At 38.2% G+C, this 17712-nt stretch overlaps 1 protein-coding gene across 8 annotated transcripts in view; it reads right to left on the bottom strand.

The window, feature by feature from the left end:
- SLC44A1 (solute carrier family 44 member 1) overlaps positions 1-17712 on the bottom strand; it is an 85919-nt gene that overhangs the window by 23460 nt on the left and 44747 nt on the right. For all 8 annotated transcript variants that reach the window (XR_010720514.1, XM_066181616.1, XM_066181617.1 and 5 more), the window contains 9 exons: positions 16209-16298; positions 13952-14079; positions 12720-12906; positions 11332-11497; positions 6772-6928; positions 6258-6341; positions 5092-5229; positions 3168-3404; positions 1475-1555 (listed from right to left, as the gene is read on the bottom strand). Coding sequence is in view for 7 of the 8 variants with exons in the window: in XM_066181616.1 (XP_066037713.1) it covers positions 1475-1555; positions 3168-3404; positions 5092-5229; positions 6258-6341; positions 6772-6928; positions 11332-11497; positions 12720-12906; positions 13952-14079; positions 16209-16298 (1268 nt within the window). In the remaining variant the exon portion in view is untranslated. The remainder of the gene's footprint in view (positions 1-1474; positions 1556-3167; positions 3405-5091; positions 5230-6257; positions 6342-6771; positions 6929-11331; positions 11498-12719; positions 12907-13951; positions 14080-16208; positions 16299-17712) is intronic.

The following is a 17712-nucleotide window of genomic DNA, read 5'->3' as shown; positions in this document are numbered from 1 at the left end:
TGGACTTTTACGAGGGGTGGGGTGAATGAAGTTTTTTAACATCCGAGCTTTAGGCAGTCAGGTACAAAAGTGTAAGTAGCAGTCTGTGCCAGCTCTGACAACAGTGTAAGTGGAAAACCACTTAAGGTAAACAAATCATTTGAAATAGAGTTTAACATAAATTTTTGAACTGAATTTTTTGTGCACATGACTAGAGAGTTTGCACGCCCAGTTTTCAATCATTTCCATGGAACACTTGCATTTATAGAAATTAGCTCACTCTGAAAATCCCAATGTTAGTGTCTGCTTGACCGGCTAGAACTACTCCCAGAAGAAAACAATAAATGAACATAGAATTAATTTTCTGTATGTGTAAACACAGCAGCATTTAGGCATAAGCAGATCTAGAAATTGGTATGCCATAATGAAATAGCAACACACGCAAAGCTACACATCTATCCAGTCTATAGCAGGAGCCCATTCCAGCTTAGTAAAAAAATGCTCATGCAACATGGCTTCACATACATAGTTGAAAAAAGGAATTCTTCTGTTAGCATACACTTCTTTAGATTCCATTTGGTTAAAAAATGATCCCCATGGTACGGAAATGAATAAGACCCCAAACACTCTGCGAAAGTGATGATGGAAAAATATTCTATTTCACGAAGTCATAATGTACAATGACAAATCATACCTTGCCCAGCCTGGCTCTCCATTATACGCCCTCTGTTCTCCACCTTCCAAACTTATCCTCCTATCTGTTATCTCTACCATGTATAGTGTTCTTATTCCAGGCTACTCAGACATGCAATGCCTTCCTAACAGGCACACCATAAGTAAAACAGGCTGCAGAAGCATAAATGATGCATTGTTCACTGTCTGTGCATCTGACAGTGTGAGATGGAAAGAGCACACAAGAGACAAGCAACATAAGTAGTTGGCAATAAAACAAACAACTGGGAGAAATGCCATTTGAGCAGGTTGAAAGGAATCACTGTATCCAATTCCTTGGCACTATGTAGGATAATTTGGTCAGGGCTTTAAACACCTGGTCTTACTTTGCAAGAATGGATGCACGCAGTAGTGTTCTTCATTTCAGGCTTTTGCAGTGAATGTAAGATGAGCAAAAATTGTTCATCTCATGGCTGAGAAGAGCCCAGTGAATCTCAAAGCCATCTTATTTTTAGACTACTCAGCAACTGGGGCTGTCTGCATATACTTCATGGCATGCACCACTAATCCTAATGAAATGATACTGCATTTGTTTCATATGAGACAGTTCCTTTCATCTTACTTTTACAGGAGATGGTCTCAGCTGTGACAAAAACTCTGCCATCCAGGTGATAGGCAAGCTCACAAACAGAAAAAGCAGAACATCTTGAGTGATACAGAGAACAAAAACTTCTCCTGAAGAAGTGCAGTCAGTAAAGACAAAGAGGGAGAAGAAGTAAAAGTGAAATTCTTGGAGGATCGCCACCTCCTCATCTGCACCTACCATTGGTTTTAGCTCTCTGCCCTCAGCTCCACCTCCTCGACCAGCTTCTTTCATAGATTTCCTACTATTCTCCACAAACTCCTGAAAAACAGTAATGAAATGACAAGTGAGAGCAGATAGAGCTTTTCACAGAGCAGACTCCAAAGATCAAATCTCAAGACAGAACTTCAAGATGTAACTACTCAAAATATCTAGGCAATTTGCACCTCCCACTTCTCTTGCTTAGACTTGACCACAAGGTATCAGAAAAAGCCTGCCAAATAATCACAAAGGTCTCCCTCACTTAATTCTGGATGCCAGACAGATGTTTCCCTTACGTGCTCTTACAACTTTCACATTTACCACACAATGCTCTCCTTTATGGGGAAAGAACGTAAAAGGCTGATTTTCAAAAAACAAAGCCAAATCCAAACACAAAAAAACCCCCACAACAACAGAAACCCCAAACAAACCACAATCTCATTTACTGCCTTGCATCCTGTGCATAATGTTAGAACTCCATTAAACAAAAGGACTTTAGATAATTACTTGCAAGGTTTGGCTGATTTCCCTGTCCTCAGTTCAACCTCTTACTTTTTTACCAAATCACAATCTCCTGTTCAGGAAGATTAGAAAATGTGCTATAAAATTTTAAGCAGTTTTTTTCTCCTAAAGGCAAGAATTCTGCAGAAAATATCAGTAAACTTTAGCTGCTGGGGTTTTATGATATTGACTGGTGACTAAAGAAACTCACAATGCTTTCACAATTTGTCAGTGCTTTCTTCTGAGAGAAGTTGCTGCATTTTACTCTTACTCTGTTAAAAAAGCAACTAGGCAGCAACTGATTTATGTATTATGTACTGTAGATTCCGCAGGGATTTACAAAAAAATAGCACTAAATTCTTGGCATGGTTTTCGCATAATAATAAATTTTAAAAAAGCTAAGAAGTCATGAGAATCTTCCTCTAGCCTACACGAGAGTATGTTTTACAGAGACATATTCTACATCTGCCACTTAAAAACACTGTCAAGAAATTTCCTACACAACAACAAAGTGAGGGACTTGAGAAGCAGAACTTCTATGTCTTGGCCTTTAGGTATAGTGAAAAGAGTGTAACATGGAATAAAAATGGACATAATAAATTGGCCTTGCAAAAGGCCTTGACAAAGCACGTAGTCTTCAGAATAAAACATAAAGCCTGGTATTTCTATGTGTGACAGAGTCAAATTCTGGGTGATGTCTATATGAAAACTCCACTGTTGTCACTACCTATGTATGAGGTAGAATACTCTGTTATTTTTTTCTTTCTCATATCCAAAGAGAGGTCCTTCTTGGGAAAAGTACAAAAACCAACTTTTCTCCCCTTGTTTAGCTTCTTTCTATTCTGCACTGTGTCATTTACAAGACATGATATCCAAGACTATGACTCTGCAAGATTACTGCTCATCTAACAGCAAATAGAAGCCAATACCATGGGAAGGAAGCATCATTACTTATTTGATGCTTATCAGATGACACTGTTTCCTGATCAAGCCATGAACAAGATGGCAATGTAAAAACACCCAAAAAAACAAAAAACCAAAAACCCAACAAAAAACCCCTGAAAAACCAACCAAAACCCCAGCATATTGAACTCAGTGCATTCATTCCACTGCCAAAATACCTATTTTATGGAACCAGATCCTTAGACTCTGAAAGTAAGGGGCAACTTACCATGAGAACTTTATCCATGTAGAATTCCCTGCCAGGGCTCCCATCATTGTATTTTGTATCAATGGCAAAACATAAGAAAAGGACATCAACAACCATTTCATAAATGGAAAGGAAGCAGTGAGCAACCAGGAATGCAAAGAGGCAGACAATGATGAGTGGCAGCACCCAGATGGTGTAATCTCGTTGGTAATTCAGCAACATAATGCCGGCCAAACCTGTGCTGCAGACAATCAGGACCTGAAGAAGAAAATAGTAGACAACTCTAATGGCAGAAGCCTCTTGATATTTTTTGTTTGGTTTCTTCATTTTAAGGCAATATGCTTCTTGTTCTGCCAGGCTTAGAACTAGAGGTTACAAGTGGTAGGTAACAAGATCTTTACCTCCTGGATTCCCCACGTTCCTGAGGATAAATGACATTCAATTCATTTTTCAGCAGGTTCAAGTCAATTGTTACACATCATTCAGCACAAAGAGTATTTTTCAGAGAAAATTACATTTATATTCTGCTGTCATCATTCTAGTGTTATACAACATTCCTGTAAAAGAGAACTTTATCCTATCAATTATATAAACCCCAGAACCAGATGCAATGCACAACTAATGTGCAGTTGGATTTTTTTATTTGGTTTGAAGGGAGAAGTTAGGTACTAGGAGAATGGGACGTTTTTCATTTTGCTAGTGTAAACAACTTCCAAGCTTGTTTTATATCTATTTCCTCTCCATACAAGAGAAAGTAGATCAGAATTCACATGAGGCACTTCACGTACCTGTCTCTACAGAACTACACTATGTGTAAGGCCCTGACAGATATTCCACTGGGTACCAGTCTGGTTTTGGCAAAACCAAAAAGACTAAATTGGTGTTGCCGCTTAACTTTTGGAACATTTCTGAATGTATTATTTTGAACTGCAACTAAACACAATCATAAAATAGGTCAGCTTTTATGAAAACACCATGTGGAACTGGTAGAGGAGACGCTGATAGTGTAGCATTATTTTAGCTGGTACTAATTTTCATATGCATTGCTCCTTTAAACATTTCTGTCACCTGAACATTTTTCTAATAATTTGAGACATCTTTTCAGACTCCTCAGTAAAACTTTTTAATGTAATTTCAGGCTCTCCCAAGCACCTGTATCTCCCTTATGTGTTTATTCCTTCACAGATCTTACTCACTTAATTACCGGATTCAAAGTTCAGCTTGCTGTACTCTGATCTAACAGAAGCAGAGGAATACAATAAGGAACACAGATCAGTCCAACCAGCGTCCAGGTACTTAGGCACAGGTGATTTAAGTAGATTGGTATTAATTGTTTCAGTAAAGTGTGGCACTTCAAAGGATAGAAATAATTCACTGGATTATGTTTCCATACAGTATATCTCCATTAGCTGGAAACCCAAAAGGCTGACTGATGGCAGAAATTATTCTAGTCTCCTTCTAATTCTCAGAGTAGAACTTAGTTGCTTAAGCTGGCAGTTCCTCATAGTAGGCTTCTGTACTCTTCCAGTCTTATTTTGTCATAAAAGGCGATTAATAAAGTGTCAAATTTTCAACATAAACATAAAGAACCCACAGTAAACAGAATTTAAAAGAAAAGCTTCCTTTCCTAACAATTTTATGTCTTAAACACAGAATCAAAACCTTAAGAGTTTCTAATCGCTTTTCTCTTGACTCCCTAAAAAAAAAAATGCAAAAAGCATCATAAACTTCAGCTATTCCTTTAGTCATTTTTACTAAATTTAAGTGGATCATCTGTTTATGGTCCCTGTCCTGGATGGTCCCTTCCTAATGTGATGCAGCTAGACGCAATAAAGTGCACACTAAGAAACAGGATTTTTAAGGCATTTTGAATTAGGGTTCAAGTCATTGCTAAAGAAAGATTGCTTCTACATAGGTCTGTAACAGCTGTATGCAGCAGACATACCTTTCCGAGAAACAGCATAAAATCCCCAACTGTGTTTATGGCAGCCACTCGCAAAGCGTTTTCCACTAGGATAACAAAGGCATCCTTTGCTGAGGTGCAGAAATTGGTGCTGTTGATAGCTGTGGCTGTATACGCATTCTGAGAAAAGGAGGTTGAAGATTTATTCATAGAATGATCACGTATTTCAGATGGAGGGTGGGGAAGGTGAGGGGGAAGACACAGCCTCTGAGTAAGACACATTCATCACATGATTTTAAGGAACAAAAATTCCCTCGAGAGTTGTTGAATCAAGCAATATGAACCAGCTGACAGAAGATTACATGAGGTAAAGAATTACTACTCTTCTTCTGTCTTGCTCATAATTTATGCATTAGCAGGTTTGTTCAAAAAAACTCATTAAACAGAGTTTGCAATTCTCTGCAGGAGGAAGTGAACAGTAGCATAGCTAGAAATTACACAGTTCAAAAAAAAAATCTGGAAATATAAAAGAATCTGAGTGCCATACAAGTCAACTAAGATAATTTCTAAATACTTAACTAGACTGCATTCAAGGTTAGTGAGGACAATTTTCAAGGATTACACTGGGGCAAAAGCACTTCTACATTTCCACAGGCAAAAAATCTTAACAGTGAAAGAGATATTATGTACAAGATATTTATATATCTGATGTTTATTTATGTGATATTTATGGTCCATAAACCCACTTTTACAAGGGGTCTTTTCCAAGGACCAGTTAGTGTGTTGCACTTTGCAACTCTTTCTCCTTTGAAAATGATGATGACAATTTGATGTTTCGGACAGTTTTTTACACTGTGAGAATCTTAAATTTATTACACATATAAAAGATTAATTCTCTTTTCATAGCAAAAATATTTTGAACCTCAGATGTAGTTTGACTGAGTGGACATAAGGGGGAATGTCTCTAACCACTAAACATGTTGCTATAAAGTTGAGAAACCACGTTCACAAAGATGAATAATGGCTATTTTTTTGTTCTTGTTTATATTCCAAAGATCAATGCAGTGATTTGCAGTGTAATTTCAGTAACGGAGACAAGACTGAAGTACTGTCATTCGAGTTCAGTTCCAAACTACAATACATTATGTGTCAGCATCTGGGAATATATATATCAGCCCTTACATAAAACTTAAATATGGAAATCTTACCTGATTTAAATATGTCAGGCACTTTTCTAGACACCAAAGGCAGCAAATGCAGGCTTTAAGCATACAGCGAGCACAAGCATTTTCCTAAAAAAACAAAGAATGTGGGAAAACAAAGAGCTTTTTTGGAAACATTCTTTCCTTGTGTCTCAGTAGCTGATATTCAGCCTGCTAACCGTAAGCAATCTGTATCAGTCCCACGGTCCTGTAAAGTGTAAATATTCATAGAATAGTAGGATGGTTTGGGTTGGAAGGAACTCCCAACAACACAGGCAGGGACATCTTTCACTAGACTAGGTTGCTCAAAACTTCATCCAACATGACCCAGAACACTTCCAGAGATGGGATATCCACAACTTCTCTGAGTTTTAGTGCCTCACCACCCTCATAGGGAAGAATTTCTTCTTACCCCTTATCTATTCCAAAACAAGACTTCCAATCTCCCACACTGACTAAATAAACAGGTAAACATATCAGGCCTTGAGTTTCAGTAAGAAAACGAACCTACTTCTCTCACCTTTCCTTTGAGTTGTGTGTGAATATACATAAGAATCATTCGTGGTATCTTCACTAGAGTGATAATGAAAGACCCCTTTGCTACGGTTCCTAGGTGGTAACAAACAAGGCGATTAACAGATGCCAGAATAGGAGTAAATGGCAGATTTCTTTTCTCCCTATTGAAAAGAGGAAAAAAAAATGAAGTAGAATGATCAGTATTTATGTGGTATCATCTAGAAGTGCTACAAATTGTCAATAAAATAATGTGCAAAAGGAATATATTATCCTTATACTAGCTTTCAGGATGTATTACTCACTCCACCCTGACAATCTGTGTAACTCACAGATTTGTCTCTAATGCAGGACTGGGATAAGGAAGCAGTATGTCATACTGTGAGACTGAAATGTTATAGTTTATGGGCTAAGCATTTTTCTAAAGGCTGAAATGTTATAGTTTATGGGTTAAGCATTTTTCTAAAGGCCTTTATAGCAAAACCTTATAACAAAAGCTGCATGGAAGGCCACCACACCCTGAATGAGCCTCCAGACTGAGGCCCTGGACTCCCAAGTTGATGGAGATAAGATAAAGTGACTCAAATCTGGGCTGGGAGAAAAGAATACAGTCACAGGAGGATTAAGCCTCACACCTTCAGGGTGGAGACCATAGCCCCAGGGCTATCAGCTGCCAGGCTCGAAAAGACACTCACACCAAAGGGTGGGTGGGGGTGGGAAGGAGAGGTTTTGGATGTGTGGTGAAAAAGTCTCTGTTGAGCGGCAGTGAACGCCAATACTCTGCTGTGCAGACCTGCCCAGCCAGAGTCACCTCCTCACCCAGGAAAGCTGCATCTACAGGACATCCACATGCACGACAGCAGAGGGGATGGCATGGCCCATCAAAAGTTCCCCCCACAAGGAGCCCCCAGATCCTGCACTGGAGCACTGCAACATGATGCAACAGATCCACAGTGTTGCATGGGACAGTGTCAAACTCGCCCTCTCTAGGCATTCCCACCTGGCCCAAATGTATATTAATCCATTGGATTCTGTACTTTTTGGGGTGCAAGGGACCCTCACCACCATGAGGACAAGATGGAGGGAAGCCATGAGATATTGCTGGGACTCTCGGAAGGATGGTATGTTTCTACCTAACCCCTGCCCCTTCTCCCTGCTACCCTCCCTCCTCTTTTTTTTTTTCCTTTCCTTCCTTCCTTCCTTCCTTCCTTCCTTCCTTCCTTCCGCCCGCCCGCCCGCCCACCTGCCCGCCCACCTGCCCTTCCTCTTTGCCTCTTTTAGTATTAAATAAAATATATCAACAGGGTTTTTGGCACCAACACCTCCTTTGATTTTAATCAAGTTTTGGAGTATATTTTGAACCCTTCTTGGTTTGATCTGTTTTATTCAGGGAGACTTAGTTTTGTTTGTTCTTCTGTGTTTAAATCAATTTGCAACACATGCAAGTAGTGTGATGGTGCATTCCCTTTGCCCCTTCCTACCCTGGGCTGCATTATGATCTCAGAAATGCTTGTTAGATGCTTGCCTTGACAAAAAGCACCTGGGCTCAGCTCCTCAAACTTCTCAGAAACATGGTCTGCTCCCAGGAACTTGTCCTGTCTAAGGAGCTCGTGTTTTTAATAAACAGCCTTGTAAACTTATTTTTTGTGCCCAAGTATCAGCCCAGGTAGAACAACATTTCTGTTACTGAACTTTCAAAGAAAGTTACAGACCTGAATTGTGGACAGGATGGAAAATTACTATGACTAAAGCCAATTCTCTCGCAACCCCATAAACTCCTGGACCCCAGTGGGCTATGACCAGCGCCTCTCTCTGAGTGGGACCTCTCTGAGCCACTGAACACTCATGTTTCTGATACTCAGAGGACCAACTTAAATGCTGTTGACAGAGCCTGGGCAGCCCACTCCTCAAGCCTCAACCCTTTGCCTCTTGAGAAAGTGCAGAGGATTCTGACTTGAGCACTTCACTGAGCTTGAGAGGAATTTTTACGGGTCTATACCTTGTACCTACATGTGAGTGTGAATGTGCTATGGCAAATGTACTATGAACGTTACATTGGTAAGTCAGTCAGGTGTAAGTTACTGAGTTACTGTTGTGCTCACAGTAAATTCAAAAGTAAAACTTTTCTTAAATTCATTATAATATGCTATTGACTAAGTGATACTAAGTGCTGTTTAACACTTTAGGGCTAAACTGTTGGCTAAGTCTGGGGCTAAGAGTGGGAATAGGGCCCATTCTTAACCTTGTGACTCAAAGAGAGGGTCTCTCTCATTCCTTTATATTCTTACCCTTTCTCATCCTTAACCTTTTCCAATCCCCAGCTTCCATACAAATAATTTTAGGTTTAGTTTTAGATTAACTGATTTTAGTCCTACTTTTCCTTTTTAAAGTGTGCTTTAATCATCTACTAAGCAGTAGAGTGAATCTTGTCAATTAACTCTGTCATACTTTAACTTCTACGTCAACCTGCTTTTTGACAATACATTGGCCAGCGATTCTCTGAGCAACCGAAAACACTCATTGGTGACAGGTAGTCTTACTAGTACTTGGCTGCATTTCCACTATTCACAACTGGCAATCCCCATGAAATTGTATCCAGTGGTGTGCAATTCAAAACTTCCCAAAACAGTATGAAACTGCTCATACGTTTTTAGTCAGATTACTGATAAACTTGCCTTCTCCTCTCTTGTTCTTTTGGAGATCTTTAAGTAGACTTTGGAGAGGATATTACTAATTGGTCATGTAAAGTCTTTGCTCAGATTTTTTGCATTTCTGATTTAGCAATTATATCCTCAAGGTACCAAGGGCTGAGACCTAAAACAAGTCATTTAATGCAATGTAACGACAGTATTTTAAATTTTTTAGATAAATACTCGTGTTCACAGTTTCAAGCCATTTTTCTTTTCTACCAAGAAACTTACTTATCCATCTCTCTCAAAGAATAGCACTAATTAAACATTAAAAGAACGGCTCTTCTTCTTTATTAGAAATAACAGCATGATGATAAGCATATTAAGAAGTATGTGCTAACATTCAAAAAATAAAGAATCGCCCCAGCTTGGGAGAGATAAGAATTTAATTCAGAAAACAATACAAAAGTAGATTCTTCTCTCCATGAAACTAGTATCTGCATAATGTAATCCTGAGATGTTAATGATTAAAATAAGTTTACCCCGTGTATTTTCTTCCAACTAGCTTTTAGGGGAAGACAAATTTTACTCCCTGTTAGGCACAATCACATAAATTTCTTGAGTCCTATGCCCAGGCAATCCAAACACTTCCTCATTTTCAAGGCAAAGTCTGTAATGCAAATCACTTTGAGGCCTGTTATTGCCTAAGTTGAAAGGAATCCATCTGGCTAAGGTGAATGAAGAGTGAACACGTATAATACATTTCTCCACGGATAACCTCATCTCATTTGATTTGGAAAGCTGTTCATATGCAAAATAATGGGTAAGTGCAAATTAATGCCTTTTCCATTTTTACAAGTCACTTTTCGAATTATGAAATGCAAAAAGAAGGTAACAGCAGAGAGAAATGAGTATTTACTAACTTAAAATTGCTGTTATGGAATTATACAATATGGATAAAATAAACATCATTTACCCTCAGGTGACAGGAAATACATAAACAAATGTATCTTCATAAACAGACGAAGCATACACATTGCTAAGCAATCTATTTCAATGCAGATTTATTCTCTTTCCTCTGTATTTTCCTAATTCCATAGTCAATCTAGTCTAATTATTCCCAAGATTACATCCCTGTAACACCTTGTCATAACTTCATAGATGTATTTTATTGGTATACTGGAGAACTTCATCATTAATAAAATAACAAAATTTCTGACAGCACAGTAAATTATTCCTTGATTTTGATATTGTTTTAAAGAGTAAGGCAGAAAAGGAGTCAAATGTAGTTCAGGCAACATCTTCAATTAAAAAGACAAATCAATTAAACATTTGTGATCTGAATCATGCACTTGAAAAATATCTGCATACATTTTTCAAAAAACTGAGACACAATTTAGTTCACAAATACAGCAATGAAATATGGAGCTTAAAAATTTTACATGAATTTTTATTTGTATATGATCTTATCAGAATCTATATGTAAATGATGAATCTAATAAGATCTTAAGTAATCCGAAAGAAAAATTAATGAAGATTAGTGAAGCACTGTAAATCATTTAAAGGGCACTGTTTCACAATTAAAATAATAATCAATTGCTTTCATTAATTTTTTAAACCTCTACCGATCTTACCAGATATAATGAGCAAAACAGATTATCTTCCAGGCACATCCTATTTTGGAAATCACCACCCATGTCTGTAGAATGTACACAGGTTACAAGGCAAATAAGACTTCAAGTCTTATATGTCAAGAACACATGTATAAATGGCAAAACAGATAGTTCAGGAATTTACATGATTTAAAAAGTGTCAAGGCAATTTAACTGTTCCCCAGCTTTCACAATGGACACCAATATTCTCCCCAGAAATGCTGTTGATCATCATTTCTGCTAAGTAAATGTGTAGGCTACTCATGATAGAGCTATCCAAGTTACCTTGTAAAATAGTACGTCACAACAGCCCCTGCTACTGTCATCTGCTGACAGGCTAGGATAAACTCGCTGATCCAGATCAGTCCCACTACGTGGTACCACCACATGTATTTCAAAGGACCTGCCATCCGAAATTCAACAAATCCTTCTTCGTTTGGGACAGGACTACCTAGAAATAAATGAGGGTAAAAAAGAAAGCGATGCTTACATCAACTCATAATGAAGGAAGCATATGGTATAAGCAGTTCATAACCAGTTACAGCAGAAACTCCTCCAGTTTCTACTCATAATTTTAAATGCCACATTTAGAAAAATTGCTCTTAAGAAAGACAGAGCAGTTAACTATAATATCAGACTACATTCTGCTATAAATTTAGTGCCTGTACAGTTGTCTGACTCAGAAAGTGAAGCACAGGGCTGAGACTTTCAGTGGTGACCATTTTCTGCATTAAACATTCCATTCTACATACCACAGCATGCAATGAAAACTACAAATTCTGTAAGTAATGAGAACAAGAACACATGAATTCTATTGCCTGTAACCCTTGCTAAGAACTCAGGATATGAAAAATACTTACCTTGCATTACTGTGACATAGCTTTGTGACTTGAAACACTGCTACTTTTGGATCAGTAGCAAACAACACATTTCAAAATTTTAAGACATTTAATAATGAATGACAGTCTCTGTTGCCTACAATGTACTGCAAAACAACAGACTTTTTAAAAAGCATCTGCTGTGGGGTTTTTTGCTGAAGTAACTAAGATTTAGACCAATAGGATTGATTAATTCTAGAAGCTCTTGTCAGATCCTGAATACAAACAAAGCTTTCACCTTCATGTACTGAAGAGCAGGCAGGAATTTGGAGTACATTGGCTGCTCTCAGAATACAGTGTACAACAGCAGAAAAATCTCCCTAATAATTCTGGAATAATACTGGATGCCTAAGTTACAAACAACTGGGAACTAAAATCACAATATTTATATTCTGGGAGACAGTAATTGCGTGCAATGGCCCTTCCTTACTGTGTACTCACCTGTGTGAGTACTATCTACGATACTTGGTGCCTTCAAGATTATGCTGTCTTTAACTTGTGTGTGTAAAACTAGAGGGTATTTCAAAACCTGCTATAGCAGTTTTATTAAGAGTCTCATGGTTTGCAGCAAGCCAACTTGCATAAAATCAAAAACCCAGCCTAACACACAAAGCACCATGCTGGGAATGAAGACTCAAATGCACAATAACCTTCTTAAAACAAGTGTTCTGAAGTCAGTGAAGCAGGCAGGAATACAGGCACAACGACTGGGCTTTTTTCTTTGAGATTCCCACTGGCTTTTTAGTCTATTCCGCTTGGAAATCACATAAAAATGAAGTGAAATTCACTGCTTACCTGTAGTACCAAGAAAAAGCAGGACTGTGATCCAGTATGTCCAGAAGAGGATAAGCACAAAGAATGTCCAAAATGGCTGGAAGACTAACAGCGGCAGGTGAATGAAGACCTTGCCAGCCACATGGAACAAGGCAACAGTGAGAGCTACTCTTTTGCGCATAATTAACATGATCAAGAACAAGACAACCTAGAGGGAGAAGTTTCCAAATCACATTTTAGAGTACTGAAACAGAATCAAGACACTCTTTTGCACAGCTAGGATATTCAAACACACTATATTAACACATATTCCATCTATAAGGTCATAAGATCAAAATATAAAACCTCTATCAGCTTCTTCTGGTGATAAATTATTTTCCAAATTATACTTCTGGGGAATTCCATTTTCATAATTATGTATTTGGAATCATCATCAATCTGAAGCTGATAAGACCAGGTTCTATCCTCAATTATGTTTTACAAAGCAGTGAAATCAGCAGGTTTTAACCTTTAATTACCTTTAAGAAAGGTAATTTAAAATTTATATCTGGCCATGGCATGGTGGTCTTCTAGGATGTATGTATGTATATATGTGTTATTATACACATGGGGAGTAAGAACCTAGGAAAGGGAATGGAGAGGCACTTCTGGGTTAGGATGTGAAGCAACAAGAAGAACAGAACAGGGAATCTACAATTCCTGTGAAGTGAGTCAAACATTGTCAATTTTTGGTAGTAAATTCAGTGACTCTGAAATGAACGGCAAGGCCCAAAGAAGATAAATTGGTTCAATTGGTGTTAGTATTTCAGTTCACAATGATTTGAGAACAACTTCTTTCAGAAATAGGCGAAGGACTTTTAAATACAGGGAAATTACTAAGTACCTCTGAACTGAGAACCTAAGAAAAAATCTCTTTGGATTGGCAGTCCAATATCATACCTATTCTTGGAAGTCCCTGTGGACATTTTACAGTAGATGAAAGTAGCTGGAGGGTTAGAAAGTCTCTCCTGACTCAAAATCAGATATTAGAGAACAGTTCTTAGAAAGTCTCCCCTGACTCATAATCAGGTGTTAGAGAACAATTCCTGAAAGTTAAAAAAATAACATCATGAAAGAAAATCACTTCAGCAGAAATTGTGGCAGAAATAAACGGTTCCAAAATGTGTGCAACACAATGCTTTCACCTGAATAAAAAAATAGAGATCAACAGTAAGACAAGAAAAGAAAATTATGCAATCCTTAGCAAAGCATACCGTGAAGACTGTAGCTGCAATGGCATAGATCAAGAGAGCCTGAAGATTGTCTTTGGCTACTTGGCTCTCAAGAGCACCAGCAGATATTCGTTGTTTAGCATAGAGCCACCACAGGACTCCTGTACCACCTATGTTTTAGTGAGAAAACAAAAAGGATAAATGAATGATCCATCTTTTTTGTGATGCATACTGCCTAGTCCCAGAGAAATAAAACAGTTCTTTCCTTTTAAGTCTAGCCTTGTACTGAATACTCAAGAGCACTGATGCTCAACCCAAAAGAACTTGAGAGCAGGGAGAAGTATCTAGTTCTCCTCTGTTGCCCTCTTCTCAAGTGAATATACGCTTTTCACAGTCTCACCATACTATTACCACTTAAGAGACTTGCAGAACCTTGACTCTGTGTTTTAGGGTAAACTGCATTGAAGGACTACTTCGTGGGGAACCCTAGCAATAAACAGCACAGCTCCCACTAGACAGGTAATAAAAGAACAAAAGGAAGAATTAATAGTTCTATGGTAGGCTGCATGTGTGAATGTATATGTGTCTATAATAATGGAGGCAGTAAGAATTTAGGATGGGGAACAGAGACAGACCTTTGGATTAGGATGTGAAGTAACAACAAAACAAGGAGTCTACCGTTCCTGGGAACAGTAATCAAAACAAGAAGCATCAGCCTGATGCCAGAAACACCACGTTAATGATATGTAGCTACACTTGCTTCAGACAATGTCTTGGACACTGGAAAAAACATTAGTAGAAGGCACAGGAGGCAAATAAAATGTGAGGTACTGTCTTCTCACCCCTCTTATGTTGATCTCTACCCTTATGGCCAGAAAAACATTCTCTTATTCTAGCTGCCTTTCCAAGGTAGAACTTTTCTTGAACATAGGTCCCCAGCCCCTCAGGGAGATAATTGCTCCTCTCTGGTACATTTCTTTTCTCATTTACGAGTCCTTCTCTGTTCTGCTGGTATTTCTGAACCAAATGCATAAGCATAGTAGGGAGGTTGGACTAGATGAGTCTCTGTGGTCAATTCCAACTTTACCCGTTCTGTGATTCTGTGATCACATGTTTTTGCTGAATATACTCTGTTCAGGTCTAAAATGAAGAATTTCTTTTGACATCTCCTAAACAAACAATCAAGACAGAATAAGTAGTATGTGTCATAAGGACAGGTTTTTATTCAAGCCATGGAATGGATGAAACTTTTTAGCACATAGAACACAGTAACAGATGACAGTAAGATAAGTCATTCAACTCTTTCACTCAACATGGTTGCTCAGCTTCTAAAGAGAATATAAATGAAAAATATTCTATTTCTGTATTTTCCATTTTCTGGTCATAGATTGTGAGACCATTAATCGGAAAATCAAAGTGATCCTGAAAAAATATAGATGGCTTTTCCCATCCACTGCAGTCATGAATTGCAAGAATTAAATCACTAGTCCTTCCTAAATGATTATTCTAATTTTTTCCTCCCCTACAGTCATCTGCCCAGACATTTTGGCTTAGCTACACAGTAAAAAGTGTAGAAAACTTTAGTTTTATGAATTTAAAAGCTAATGTGATAAAATAAGGCAATTTTCACACAAGCTACATCATTCTGGAAGGGACAACCTTTGGTCATTGTCAAGATAGCATAGCTGGTTGCATTTCACACATGATCTAGGTCATGCAGGCCTTCCTGAGTCATATGGAAATAAAAGGATTTTATTAGAATTGCTAGACAAGGACCTTTACCTCCTCTCTTCAAGAACAGGTTCTGAAGAGCTACTCAAGAGAACTGAAGTTCTGATGAATATGTCAGAGTTGTAAATACATTCAGCTGCATAAGCAATAGCTGCCCTTTGACTTCTTCAGGCACCAGCTGCAGTGAGGGAGTGCCATCAGACACACCCAGGCTTAGTTGCCTTGCTGACGTGTTTGGAAGACAGGTTAAGAAGGAGGCAACATTAGGCTTATGCTACAAGCGCTGTGAGGAATCTCTTGCACTGACACCTGTGGGCTCCAGTGAGCTAGGCTGACATGCAGACTGCCTGCCAAGCAGGATGCGCAAATATTCAAGGAGCAATGTAATCTATGAGAGAGATCTGCAGTTACTAAGGTGGCATTTTTGATGTGCATCTTCAAAGGGACTCAAAATAAAGGCTGAAGAGAAATGCATGATCTAAGGTCTGTGTGGGGTATAGCTAGGATGAGGACATGGAGCACAAGGATTAGAACTGGGCACTCAAACTGGGAGATAAACAAGACTCACCAAGTGATCCCAGAATGACAAGAATTGTTAAAATCCAGACAAGTACTCTTGAAATGTATCTTATTATAACCATCAAAATCATGGACAGCACTGCAAGAGAAGACAAAATAAGCAGACTAATTACTTCAGGTAGACATAGCCTTCCTAATTTTCCCACTGCACTAGAACAACTGCCTTCCAACAGTATTTTTACAGACAGATTTCTTTTTTGAGGCTTACAAACTCACTGAATAGGTAGTTAAGAAAATTAGGCACCCCTACAACTTCTGCTTTGGTAATGTTGATTAAAACAAAGAAAACATAGATACATTTACACAATACGTTAAACACAAGACATAATGCTTGCATACAGACAGAGATGTACTTAGACAATGACCAGACAGACAGCAAGACATGACAGTACTTTGAGTCTGGTAACACGAGCACACCTCCTGAGGACCAGAGCAGTCTCTGCACACAAATACACATGTCAAACAAGTGCAGTTAATATGAAATATGTGTATTCCAAAACATCATGCCAGTCATAAGTAAAAAGCTATACAGCTAGCTAAGGCTAAGTGAATGGTGTGTACAAGTACACACTTGTATTTTAACACATACACATTTGTGTTCAGTAGTTACATACAAGCCACTGGAACTTGGCTTTTTGAATCACAGGCTAACCCACTATTTTAAAATAAATAATTTCTGTGTAACTATGAAATTACAAAAACTATTTTTAAAATTAACTGTGTGTAAATTCTGTACTGACTTCTGACTCTAACTGAACAGTAGTACTGTGAATCAACCACTAGCTTTCAGACTCTGAACATTTTTCCACCATTATTACCAAATATTGAAGCTGTCAAGATGTAAAAGTAAACAGCTTTCCAGTTACAGTTGAAAACATACACAGTGGTCTCTTGTGTGTGTTTAGGGGGGGTTAATGGTATCTAGCATCCTCATTTTTTCCCCTTTCTTTTTCTCTTCCTTCCCCCTGCCCTTTTTTAACCACAAAAGCAAACTGAAAACAAAGGACCCCTATATCTGATACAGCTTTGCAGTGTTTCTTTCTAAACAACACACTGCTCATACGCATAACTAATATCTTGATCCTCCCATTTTAGGATTTCAGATTTTATACTTCGTATGAGTAAAATAGACTCACTAGGAAAGTCATTTATGTTAGTGGGCAACATTTCACCTCAAACGACATGACTTTGTTAAAACAGCTCTTCAGTCTAGCGCAAAGTGTCACTCTATAGGCTAGAGGCATCTCGCAGTTATAGAAATTATTCAGCACCTCTGTCCTGTTGAGAATTTCCAGCTCTTCAGAAAAGGCTGAGATTTTCAAAGACCTGAAGCTTTTAATTTTGAAGGAAGGGGAAGAAAGAGGTAACATACAATGCAACAAATGGGCACCTAATTTCCTTGTTTTCACTCTTAAAGTTCTGGTATCTTTGTACAAGCATGTTAAATGAAACAAATGAAATCCCCTATATCCAACAGGAGTGTGCTATTGTGC

This window comes from Chamaea fasciata, unplaced genomic scaffold, assembly GCF_029207755.1.
Source record: "Chamaea fasciata isolate MVZ Bird 193981 ecotype frontalis unplaced genomic scaffold, bChaFas1.0.hap1 SCAF_4, whole genome shotgun sequence".
In the NCBI taxonomy this organism is placed as follows: domain Eukaryota; kingdom Metazoa; phylum Chordata; class Aves; order Passeriformes; family Sylviidae; genus Chamaea; species Chamaea fasciata.
Note: the sequence above shows the minus strand (reverse complement) of the source record. Positions and strands in the feature narration are given on the sequence as shown.